Source organism: Falco naumanni, chromosome 9 (assembly GCF_017639655.2).
Source record: "Falco naumanni isolate bFalNau1 chromosome 9, bFalNau1.pat, whole genome shotgun sequence".
NCBI lineage: Eukaryota > Metazoa > Chordata > Aves > Falconiformes > Falconidae > Falco > Falco naumanni.
Genome location: NC_054062.1, coordinates 53,767,665 through 53,780,139, shown reverse-complemented (window position 1 = coordinate 53,780,139; position 12,475 = coordinate 53,767,665). Strand labels below are relative to the sequence as shown.

General features: G+C 40.3%; 1 protein-coding gene across 6 annotated transcripts in view; it reads right to left on the bottom strand.

Annotated features, from left to right (window-relative positions):
• ALDH18A1 (aldehyde dehydrogenase 18 family member A1) overlaps nucleotides 1–12,475 on the bottom strand; it is a 36,430-nt gene continuing 23,955 nt past the window's right edge. For 5 of the 6 annotated variants that reach the window (XM_040606874.1, XM_040606875.1, XM_040606872.1 and 2 more), the window contains 8 exons: nucleotides 11,398–11,497; nucleotides 10,047–10,267; nucleotides 6,530–6,667; nucleotides 6,225–6,420; nucleotides 5,951–6,072; nucleotides 3,471–3,657; nucleotides 1,803–1,898; nucleotides 1–782 (listed from right to left, as the gene is read on the bottom strand). In XM_040606874.1, coding sequence (XP_040462808.1) covers nucleotides 601–782; nucleotides 1,803–1,898; nucleotides 3,471–3,657; nucleotides 5,951–6,072; nucleotides 6,225–6,420; nucleotides 6,530–6,667; nucleotides 10,047–10,267; nucleotides 11,398–11,497 — 1,242 coding nt within the window. In that variant the 3' untranslated portion in view covers nucleotides 1–600. The remainder of the gene's footprint in view (nucleotides 783–1,802; nucleotides 1,899–3,470; nucleotides 3,658–5,950; nucleotides 6,073–6,224; nucleotides 6,421–6,529; nucleotides 6,668–10,046; nucleotides 10,268–11,397; nucleotides 11,498–12,475) is intronic. The other variant, XM_040606877.1, reaches the window with a different exon arrangement.

Below are 12,475 nucleotides of genomic sequence, written 5' to 3'. Positions count from 1 at the left end.
TACCAAAATCCATGTAGCAGTTGTGCTATTTATCTACAATAGTCAACAATACAAAGAAATTAGATATAAAGGGTTTCTTGGACAAAAGCTTACTTTGGAACATCTATTCCCTTAGCATAAGAGGGATCAAATACACAGTAAGTGTAAAGCTTTCCAGCTTTCAAGAGCTGCCAGGACTGTAAGACTGAAGAAAAAAACCACTATCATGTTTGTCCTCCAGAACAGATATCTGAATAAAACTTAGGAAAAAACTTCAAAGAAAAAAAAATTATATTCCACCACCAAGCATGTATGCTATAGGGAGCAGTGGGATAAAAAAAAAGAATGCAGCAGATACAGGTAACATAAGGAAAGATTTAAAGTATGTTTTGAAGTCTGGGAAAAGTGAGGTCAGTTTGCAGATACTATCTAAGGAAACAGAGGCGGGGCAGGGGGGGGATCTCAGATGGGATCACTTTGGATTCATGGTACTGCACAGTAATGTAGAACAATGTTCCTGAAGATGGAAAACAAGCTCTCTCCCCAGAGAGCACCCTGAAGCCTGAACATCTTCAGGAAATATTTATACCCCTGGGTCTTCCCCCCAGAGCTCTGATGTCATTAGTTGGTATTTCTCTGAGGGAGAGGGAGGCTCTCATGAAGATACTTCATGCTCCCATGCTCTGAGAAGTCAGAAACAACATGATTGTCCCCCCTCAGCAACCACTTTGTAGTTAAGAGTCCTTCAATTCCCACTGGTCCACGTGCATGAATACGAGACGTGCTAATTCCCACTTCAGCACCTGCAAAAAATAGGCAATGTAGTTAATCCTCAGAAGATGTTCCCTTCATACTAAGCAGTTTTGCACCTTGACGTAAAAACAGCTGCCTGCTTTTCAGTGACCTGCCTTTCTCTGCTCCTCTCCAAATGCTGGAAGTTATGTCTACTTGATTCAAAAGTTAGAGGAGCTTAACTATTACATTATAAATTGTAATGTTTAGTTTATACTTCTGGCTGCTACAGTTACTTTTAAAGAGAAAGGTGCAAGAGAGATAGGTATCTATTACATGGATCTTAAACTTGTTTCCTGAGGGTTTAATCCTTTTTGAAAGGAAAAAACCCTAAGCTAAATTAGTCCAGATGGTGATCTTATGTCCTTTTTTACCATATTGAGGAGATATTGCAAGTCCCTATCTAGAATTTTTTAATCACATGGAACACCAAATGTTTCCGCTGACACAGTAATAGCCTGCTATGTCAATTTGTGAATTTCTACCTCAGGACAGAATGTTTCCCTTGTCTTCTGAAATTCACAGTAGGTGCACCTGTTTAATTAAGCAAGTGATAGTTCGGTTCCTGCCTTTCATTCCTCAACACTGCAGGGCTGGCACACTGGACAGCAGCTCAGTCTGCCCAGCAGGAACAAAGCGTGACATTCTTTACAGCATCATTAGAAAGACAATCAAAAGAAAAACTGTCACCAATTTATGATCCTGTGTTGCATTGTTCTATCATTACATGCATATAGCATACTTTATTCTGATCAAATAGACCTTCAAAGGATGCAGAATATCTTTGCTCCCTGATGCTAAATTAATCTATATAGTCTGTATAGCAGTAATAGCCAGTTCTGGCAGAAAAGAGATACTAAACTATCTGCTGTTTCACATGGATGAAGTGTCTAAGCTTCAACTTTTCCTACGGCACCTTTCCTGAAAACCTTGTATTAGCCAGTAAGATCAGAGACTAACCAGGATTCACTGTCACACTTTTCACACAACAGAAAATCCTACAGTCACATCCCTGCAGCATTTTCTCTTACCAAGTCCAAATCTATAGCCATCAGAGAATCGGGTACTGGCATTCCAGAACACACAAGCACTGTCCACATGCTGGAGGAAGAACTCTGCTGTTTTCTCTGGGAAAGATGCAGAGAAAAAAATAAAATCCAGTACATACAGCATAATCATGCACTCCAATAAACACAACATAACACAGTGAACAGATATAATAACACAACTTTCACATGTAACCTTTATCTAAAACTAATTTTAATTACATTTACATTATATTTTAATTAATATTTAAACACCCTGCACTAACACATGCTCATTTTGTACCTTCTTCCCAGTATGTTTACCAAGGAGTCACAGCTGCAAATGTTACAAGAAGCTTGCAGAGATTAGAAGAAAGCAAAGAAATGTCTGATTCTAAATACATCCAGTCTAGAACCTGAAAACAGGGATAGTTGTGTGACTGGGGAGAAAGGACAGCTGCCTCAAGCAACAGTTTTTTGCAGTCAAACTGAGACAGTTAAACTAGAGTCAACTCTGCAATAATCTCAAAATGAACTTGTTCCAGATAATGAAAAATCCTAAACTCAATTCGTATTGCAGGTAATATTTGGGAAATACAATGCAGAAATGCTACATGAAATCAGCTAACCAACCCAGTTTAACACAGAACATGCAAGCCATGAGCAAGCTCAAGAAGAGTTAATGCAAGTCTTAGTCCTCTGGAGAGCTCCCTTGTCTGTAAGCTGTGAGCTTCAGGTCAGTCACCCCTAGCAACATTAAAGATCAGCTCCATTTCCAGTACACTCCTTAGCAAATCACTGGTGCAGCAGGTGCCATGGCACTGGGTTATGGTACCAAATGCATGCCTTTTAGCAACAATAGTTTAAGCTCAGCAGCAGGTACAGGCACAGAAGCCTGCTTGAGTCACACACCGATTAACATGACCCTTACTGCAGCTGATCCTCGGGAGTTCCAGGCTTGGTTTGGCTTGAGAATCAGCCTTTGGCTGGGCACAGCTCTAGCTAGGTTTTGAACTGCCACAGTGTTCCAGCTGCATGCCGAACAGGTGCTAGGGATGGCAGCAACACAGAGCTGCATAAAGGAGCACAAGTTCACAACAAAGAGGCAAGAAACTGCAAATTGAGATAAATGTAGCTGTTATACTAGGGACATAGAATTGGGAAGTAAAGGACTGAAGAGATGGGGGGAAAACATCTGTGGTCCTTGTTTGCAAGACACAAAAATGACATCAGGAGACAAAGTGGGTAAAGTCTGATCTTCCATATAATCCTTGTTCCCTCCAGTGAGGTACTCTAGAAGCTCACCTCATCAGCCTTCAGAGGCCTAAAGACATCACCAGGATTCAAGAGATGTTCCTGCAAAACCCTGTGATGTGTTAAGTCTACACAATACAGGAACACAAAGCAATTTCTCTGGCAAGGGCACATGTTGGCTTCCATCAGCCAATTGCTCAAGCAATTAACATCCTTAACATCCTGGAATAAGGGCCACACAGCATGTTTTCTCTGAGCTAAACAGGACTGTAGGCACATTTAGCTCATAGGCCTCCAGTTGGGTATGCCTACTACAGACCCAGTAGAAGAACAACTACTGAAATGTAACTAGTTACACCAATACCAAGAATTGGCAGTCAAACCAAAACAGCAGCTTAAGGAAGGAGACTGATCACTAACCATTCTCTGTGATGATAACATCTGTGTGAGAACTTCCATACTTGTGGATGTGTTCAATAGCCTCTTGGACACTGTCCACCACCTCAATGCAGCACTCCAGGTCCCCATATTCTGTGCGGAGAGATTTCACTTCTGAAGGGCTGAATGTTAGGTAGGATGCAAACTTTGGGCCAGCATGGATCTTGACCTGCAATACCAGAAACATTTTGTGCTGCTGACCATACCAATGTCTTCCAGGTGAAAGTGTGGCTTCTTGTACTCTCTGTGGAATGGAGTTAATTTTCTTCATAGCAATCCTTGCGTTGCTATGTTTTGGACTTGTGACTGAAAGAGTGATGAAAATACACCAATGCTTTGGCTGTTAGCTAACAGAGCTTGCACAGCATCAAAGCTTTCCCTTTTTCCCCCAACTCTGTCCCTCTAGCAAGAAGGTTGGGAGTGTGCAGGAAGCTGAGAGGGGACACAACCATGATAGCTGACCCAAACTGACCAAAGGGATACCACTATGCACAGCAATACAAACTGAGGAAGGGGGGTCTTGAAGAAGGTAGGCATTGCTCAGACTACCTGGGCATTGGTCTGCTTCTGGCAGATGGTGAGTAATTAGCTTTGTCTCACTTTTGTGGGGGTTTGGGGGTTGGATTTTTTTCCCCCTTTCTTCTTCCTCTTTCCTTCACTTAGCAAACTATCTTTCAGCCTACAAAGTTCCTTGCTTTTGCTCCTCTTCTCCTCCCCTGTCCCACTTTAGGGTTGGAGGCTGGATGGTGCTTAGCTGCTGACTGGGGTTAATCCACAACATTGTGAATCAAATGTTCACTGCATGCAGTGTAAGAAAATAAAGCCTGCTAAGTTTTCCAGAGTGTAGATTGGTGAACTAACAACAAGGTATAACAGCTTATATGCTAGGCTGACTACCTACCGTGACATGCCTCCTAGTTCAGGATGCATTTCAAATTATTTAAAGCAATCATCACTTAGAGGGAAAGTCATCAGGCAGGAGGACAGTACAACATCAGTACTGGGAAAACAGCTAAAACACTGTGGCCAGCCCATATTTTAAGAAAGCAACTGCAGTGTAGAGAGTAACTACAGGAATGCTTCCAAGTTTGCACCTACAAAAGACTTCAAATCTCAAACAGCTTTTACCCTCTGATTTTGTAAACTGACACCAGCCCTCTATGAAGCACGTGTTTTGGACACAAAGGAGTCACTGGGTCCAAAACAAGAATATTCACACAGCTATTTTTCATTCATTATAAAAAAGACCTAACGCATTATCAAGCTCTGAGTTTAATCATAGCAGCCAAGACACCTAAACAATGAGAGAGAATTCAGAGCTGATACAGCAGAGAAATCCCCATGCAAATGAAACACATGAAATTTTAACAAGGCAAACATAAATGGAAAATAGGGCACATGTCTTCAGATTTTGACATTTGAAGGCTTTTAAGAAGGTGTCTGTAAAACGGCATTTTCTTTTGCAACTATAAATTACTTTAATTGCATAATCCTGCCCAATATTTGCATGTTTCTTGTTGTCAGGTCAGATTAGAAGGAGATAACATCCTCTCTACTATATTAGGAGCTGGGTGGGTGGTAATGGAAATGCACTAGTCCTCGCTCACATTCCTCCCGTCCAAAATCCAGAGATCTACCCTTTGCTCTACCCTTCCCAAGAACTACCAAAAAAGACATAAAAAAGAAAAATCCATTAAGTGAGGACTTGCTCCTGACTACCTACAAGATTCTATTACTATGACCCTTTCAACATCATCAAAACATATGTCCTCTCTATTTTATCTGCATTAATCACTGCCTGTACACACTATTTGCCAAATACATACTGCTTTGTGAAAATCCTTGATTTATGTGCAGTTCACACTGCTTCATGGATATTTCTCTCCTGATGCATCTCTGCTACCTTTGCTGACAAAACATTACCCATGTCAAGGCAACTAATTAGTATACTGGCCTTTTGCTCTTTCTTTGACATACAAGGAGGGAAAGTGGGTGAGGATAAAGGGCATGCAAGATGAAAGGTTTAAAAAAAAAAAAGTGTGGATCAGAAAGGAGAAAAACAGAAAGTGAATTCACTTGATTAAGAAGCTAAGTGAACAGATTCAAGAAGAGGCTTTGTCTGGGAGGTTAACAGCAATTAATTCGGAATTAAGAAGGGTAGAGAAAGGGTTGTGTATATGCTCTTCTAAGGCAGAAGATATTTTTTGCTATGTATAAGTATTCGTACCCCAGTAATGGCATGCAGCTGTCCTGAAGAAGCTGCTTTCAGGTAATTTCTATAGAAAAACTTGAGGTTGCGTGGAGAGGCAGAGAAAGTTCTCCATTTATGTGTACAAAGAGAAATATGGATAACTTAAGTGTTATGCCATCATAAAACTAAACGGGGCTATACCAGCCAGACCAAACGCTTCTAAAGTGTTAGGAAAAAACACAACCACAAAACAAAAGTACGAGTGACTAACCTGTTCTACTCTCAACATGTCTATGATCTGATCAAACAACGGAGTTCTCAGCAAGTCTCGATGAATTAAGAGAGTTTCCAGAGCATTACAAGCAGCAGGATATTCACACTTCGAGTCTCTGACTGAGGTTTAAGAGCAGATAATTGGTTACATAACATTTACAACAAAGATTTTGAACAGCATATGAATTATCTATTACCATACCCATATCACATACTCCAAATACAAACTCCAATTACACCCATGAGATTCAAGTCACCCTCTCCCAGCTTACTTATTCGTGTGACCTTCTCAACGCTGGCATCTGTGTCCACATACACATGACAGATCCCTTCACTGTGTCCCATCACTGGGATTCCCTTAGCAGCTTTCTGAATATTCCTGACTAGCTGTGATGAACCACGTGGAATGATTAAATCTATCAGCTTATCCAAACGGCAGAGATCTTCTACTTCCTCTCTTGTGTTCACCTGTGGTAGTTGCAATACAAACAGTCTATGGTTCAAACTCTCAAGTTCTGCCCATATTTTTTACACATACCATAGCAAAGAAATTGTTGATTTAATTCTAGACACTTACTAGTTGCACTGCATCTTTGACTCCATGAATGGAGAGTGCTTCTTGTGTCAGATGATGAAGGATTTGATTGCTATGTGCTGCCTCTTTCCCTCCTTTAAGTAGTAAGCCATTTCCACTGGCTATGGCCAAAGCAGACACCTATCAGAAAAATATTTATTTCAAAACCACCCCTCCCCCTCTCCTAAAAAACCCTCACCCAATCCCCACCAAAACCAAACCAACCAAACAAAAAACCTCCCCAAAAAAACCAAACAAACCCCTCCCCAAAAATAAGAAGGCGAAAAGCAATCTGTCAGAATAACACTCACAAAATAAGAACAGGATTCTTAATCTTGTTGATTTACTTAATGTTAATCTATGGTTTTAAATTTATGGCACAAAAACATCCTTGAAAGTAACAGTACCTTTAAATCCAGAAATGAAATGTGTTAAGTGTTTCAGGAACAAACTTGAATTTTCAGGATACTACTGCCAGAGGGAGACTGCAGCAGACAAGTTAGAAGAAACCCTGGATGTAGGCTCTGGTATGAATTGGGTAGCTCTGTGGGCAAGCACCCCAAGGAGAGTAATTTTACATGTAAGAACTCTTGTCCCTAACCGTTCTGGCCGAAAGCGGCTAATGAACTCTTCACATGAGCATGAAGAACGTTTTCATTGTGCTTTCTAAAAGAGAAGTCATAAATAGACAACACTTGCAAGAGGTCTGGGAAAAAACCCATTCTAGACAATAGGCCTAGCATCGCCTGTATCCCTTTGCTTTCATCTTTATAACCAGAAGGAAGTGACTGATATTGTTGCCTTTCTGTTTAAGGCATCAGATTTCACCCCCTGGAGTCCAGCAACGTAACTAGACCGTATTTCAAAAACATGCTGCAAACCAGCCACTGCTTTTTGGAGGTTAGATAAAAAATTACTTCTGCTGTTGAAAATATACCCAATTTGTTTTATCTCCAGACACTAGTTCTTACTGGTGTTTTCCCACCAAACTGAAAGCTTCCTTAACAGAGGGGTGGTGGCAGGTTTTTTATTGTTTATTTCAGTTTTTTGTTCTTTTCTACTTAGGAGTGCATCAGACATGATAAAGCTCTCTTCCCAGACATTTTAATTTTGTATCCCTTTTTGTCTTCCTCACCCCAATGCCGTTCACAATGGCCTCAAAATTTGTCTTATCTATTTGAAAAAAAATATAGCACTCCCGTAAAAACAAAATCACCTCCCCTCCAGAACCCTTTAGAACAAACAAATTAAGCACTTGAAGTTATTTTACTGTACCTCCTGGGAAAGATCATACATATCATTACCATAATCCATATGTATCATCACCAAACCTGCACTCATTAGTGTATCTATTGCACGCTGTTGAGATGTGGACCACACAATTATCTAGGCTCACACCTAACAAGCAGTTAGCTTAGTGGGTCACACTTTAGATGCCAGTTCATACAGGAAAATGTTAAACCTATCAGATACATCTCCCCAGTCACCTCCTTTCCCCTTCTAGTATCAAGCAGATAACAACGTTTGATATTCTATCTCTTCCTGCAGATATTCTATCAACGTTTGATATTCTATCTCGTCAGCAATTTGAAAGCAATACTGAAAAATAAGAAATGGTTCAGAAAAATACACTCAAGTGTAATAGTCTAGGTAGCCTGCCTTATATAGAAGTTGTGTGTCTTTAATAAAACTAGACACTAAGCAGCAGTCTGTATTTTGAAAGTATCTTGCAAGTTATCTGCCTCTCCAAAGGTCAGTATCACAAGGGAAAGCTAAACAAATATGCTTATTTAAATAAAGGACTCTGCTCTGCAGGCAGAAGAAAAGTTATGAACTGATTTGAAAAACTGAAAATAAAAAGAATTTAAGAATTAAGACAAAAAATTTAAAAAGCTTTGTGATTAAAAGGAGAACAAAAGGAGTTTCAAAACAGTTCAGTTCCTTCAAAGAATAGTAGAGCATGGCTATACTTCAGAGAAGCAATTGGATTTGGTGGAACCTGTAGGAAGCAGTTTGTGGAAGATGCTGCCAATTTGGCCTTGTAAGTATTAGAGGCAAGCATACTATTTGTATATGCTCATTAGAAACTTACTATATCTTAAATGGTAAGCTGCAATTGTTTCACCTTTCTTGAGACCTGCAACTCAAGACTGAACTCTTGAGCACCGACCTAACTCTGCATAAGCTATCTTCAGGGAGCAAATTGAGCACATACTCTTCCAGGGCAAAGTAAAATTTCCCCTATAACTGCTTACCCAAACAAGCATGAGGTGCAGTAATAATCTAAGAGGGGGGAACTGCTCCTCTGCATTCAGAGACCATCCCATTACTAGCTACAGCACGGGACAGAAACCATGCAGTTAAAATGCAGAGGTATCAAAGATGATTCTCTGAAGTTGCAAGAAAAGCAACTACCAAGACAAGCTATTCCAAGTCTGTAAAACAATGCAGGGAGGAAAAAGCCAGCAAGAGTCAGTCTGGTGTAAGTTTTAAGATAAGATAAAGGGGAAGAGAAAGAGGGAGACATCAGCTACACAAGGCAAGACACCAGGGTTGAAGTCCAGGAAGACAGACTAGAATTCAACAAGGGAATACACTGGTTATCTATGAAGAGCAGAGCTAGCAGCAAACTAAAAATAGCACAGAAGAGAGGGTAGTGCATTTTAGGTTCACAGGAACTTTGCCTAGAACATACTCCCTATCAGAATGAAATGGGGCCAGCTCACAAAATTCAGGCATGAAGTACCAAGCTGTCCACTGGTTGAGTTTCACTTCCTTTAAAAGTGCCTGTATCCATCACTTACAATACACTATTCGAGATTTTCACTAGCCTTTCCAGCAACTTCACTACTTAAGAACTCAGAACACCATTCTTCCTCACACCCATTTCATTACAACTGAGGAAAAGCTATCACTGCACCTCACTGCACACAAGCAGTATCGGTACACAACAGACCACTCAAAGCCTGGAACTTCTGAGCTTAACCTTTCCTAAATTTTTTTTTCATCAGGTATTCCTAACAGTTACAATTAATACTAGCGTCTGTATTAAACAGTTCCTGTTTAATACAACCTGCCATTTAACCTGTATGCAGTGTGGACAGATAAAACAAGTGCTCATTGGTAGGAGCCTCCTGAGCTGCAAGTTGGGCACTGAACATGTAAGACACACAGGAACTGCACCATCTGAATATAACAGATGATCTATATCTGATATAGATCTTACATGATATATAAGATGACTGTAACTTCTTCTATATGTCAGGTTAAAAAAAAAAAAAGAACAAAAAAAAAAAAGAACAAAAACCCAGGCCTGAATAACTCTGAATACTGCAGAAGCAAGTCCCGAGAACCTCTCTGCAGGAAAAACAGGGATGCCAACAAAAATCAGTTTTAGAGAATCCAAGAAAAAGTCTTTTGAGACAAGACTTCTTGCAGCCTCCCAATTGCTCACTAACAGAAATACCCTTTCTTTTGTAATCAAGAATTCCCAACAGTGTAATCTGCCCTACTTACATACCTGTGGAAGACAGTCAGGACGGGACTCAAAGATGACAAGAAGGACACCAATAGGCACTGTCACCTGCTCCAAATCCAGGTCTTTTGCTATTCGTGTTCGCCTAATTACACGGCCAACACTGTCCTGTGAGGATGCTGCAATCTGACGCAGACCAATAGCCAAGCTGTTCAGCTTTGATGTAGACAGACTTAGACGTTTCAACAACGGAAGTGCCAATCTCCCTAGAAGAAAGAAAAAATTGTCCTTGAGATAGATTGGTTTGTCTAGCCTCAAGCAAAAGCAACACGTGGTGAGCCTAAGCAAAATTCAGGTACTTCCTACACCCTAGGCAAGAAACCTTCCCGAGATTAAAAGCACACAGCATGAAGTTTGGTAGCTACAATAAAACCACTCAAATGTGATAATGATGTCACCCACCACCACATTTCCACTTACTACAGTTTAAGTGATTTATACATGATGCAACATCAACATCCACGAAGAAAAGGTTTGTCCTATTTCAAGTACTGCTGTATGTCTGAATGTCTTACAAATTTTTACCCTTGCAATATTTCTGGAATGTTTCAGGCAATAATTTCATCCTTCTATTTTAGAGACAGAAATCCCAAAACACAGACACATGCACAGCATTTCTGTTCAGACTTGGCAAGAACTGCCTGAATTTTCTAGTCTGAACATGGTCAGACAGAAAGTTAACCCAGCAATGTTTCCTTAAGTACTCTGGTCAGTAAAAAACAGTCTCCTGGTGTCTTCCACAAAGTTATTACAATTCATGATGTGTCACTTTCATACATTTGCTATCCCAACATGTACACATTCCAATTCCAACTTCCCAATGAATGCATCAGTGCAACACAGAAGAATGGGTTTAATCCAAGCCACCTAAAGAGAACCTTCCTTAATCAGAAGGGGACATGTTTCTTTTTGGAGAGCATCAGCTTAAGCATAGAGATTACAGTCTTCCCGCTCAGGAGCCAGACATTATCCAACTAGCCAAGAAAACATTCACTTTACGCATGACAATAACAGAGATGATGTTTGTTATATTCTGTTTCTAAAGTGAGCCTCCTTTGGCAAGACAGAGAATTATTTTATTTTTATTATTTTGTTTTACAATGCACTAAGTGTTTTGCAAGGCCTCAGTATCTTCTCTAGTGAAGGCATCTGTTTTACGTAACTAAGGAAGCTGCAACTGTTTACACTGACAAGCTCTCAAGGTCCTGTGTTCACTAATCTGTGACAGCCATACTACCCACCTCAAGTGACAGAAGATACTAGTTCTGTTTATTTCCGTTAAGGCCCAGAGAGGTTCAAGACAATAGGATTATCACGGAAGGACTTGAAAGATTACCTTTATTTTCAGCCTCTTCCAAGTCCTTTTTGTTTGCCAAAATAATTTCTTCTCTCTGGTCAGTTAGTAAGTCCGCAAGACGATAAATAATATCTGCTCTCTGAAAAAGAAAGTAGTTTCTGAACTGACTTCTTACACAAAGACCATGCTATTTGACATCTAGCCCCCTTCAGTCCATTTATGTTGACCACATCCTCTCACTGTCTTGACTCCTTGAATACTTGGGGCCAGCTGATTCTTCTAGCCTGCATCACATTGAAATAGAAGGCTGAACACTGCTTAAACCTTTACTTAGCTTATTATCTTGTTTTCCATGCCCAATATTCTTCATGAAACTCACAATGTTCTTCCTTTAAGACCACCTTGTCTTCTTCACAATAGATGCTATGTTTTACCTACACAGCTGCAGAGCAGCCATTGATTGTATACAGCTCCTCTTTTGCATACACTACACACAGGAGTAAATGGAGCAAGTTATTCCAGTCAATTCTTTGGCAGCTCTGATCACAATTAATTTCTGTGTGATATTCAACAAATTTGAATATTCAACAATATTCAAAACATAAGATTTTTATAAACCCTACATGAAACCATATGCGTCCAAAGGAGGGCAATGAAGCTGGTGAAGGGTCTAGAGAACAAGTCTTATAAGGAGTAGTTTGAGGGTACTGGGGGTGTTTAGCCTGGAGAAAAGGAGGCTCAGGGGAGACCTTAGCATTCTCTACAGCTCCCTGACAGGAGGTTGTAGGCAGGTGGGTGTTGGTCTCTTATCTCAAGTAACAAGCATATATAGGACAAGAGGGAACGGCCTCAAGTTGCACCGGGGGAGGTTTAGATATGCATGTAGATGTGGCACATAGGGACATGGGTTAGTGGTGGACTTGGCAGTGCTGGGTTAACAGTTGGACTCAATGATCTTAAACGTCTTTTCTAACCTTAACGATTCTATGATTCTATATATTACTTCATAGCCCCAAGGTACATTATCTTTCTGCTTTTCTCATCTTAAAGTATGCTACAACCCAAACGATGGATCCGGCACATGAAGAATAGATTCTTGTCTCACAGGGCCCATTTG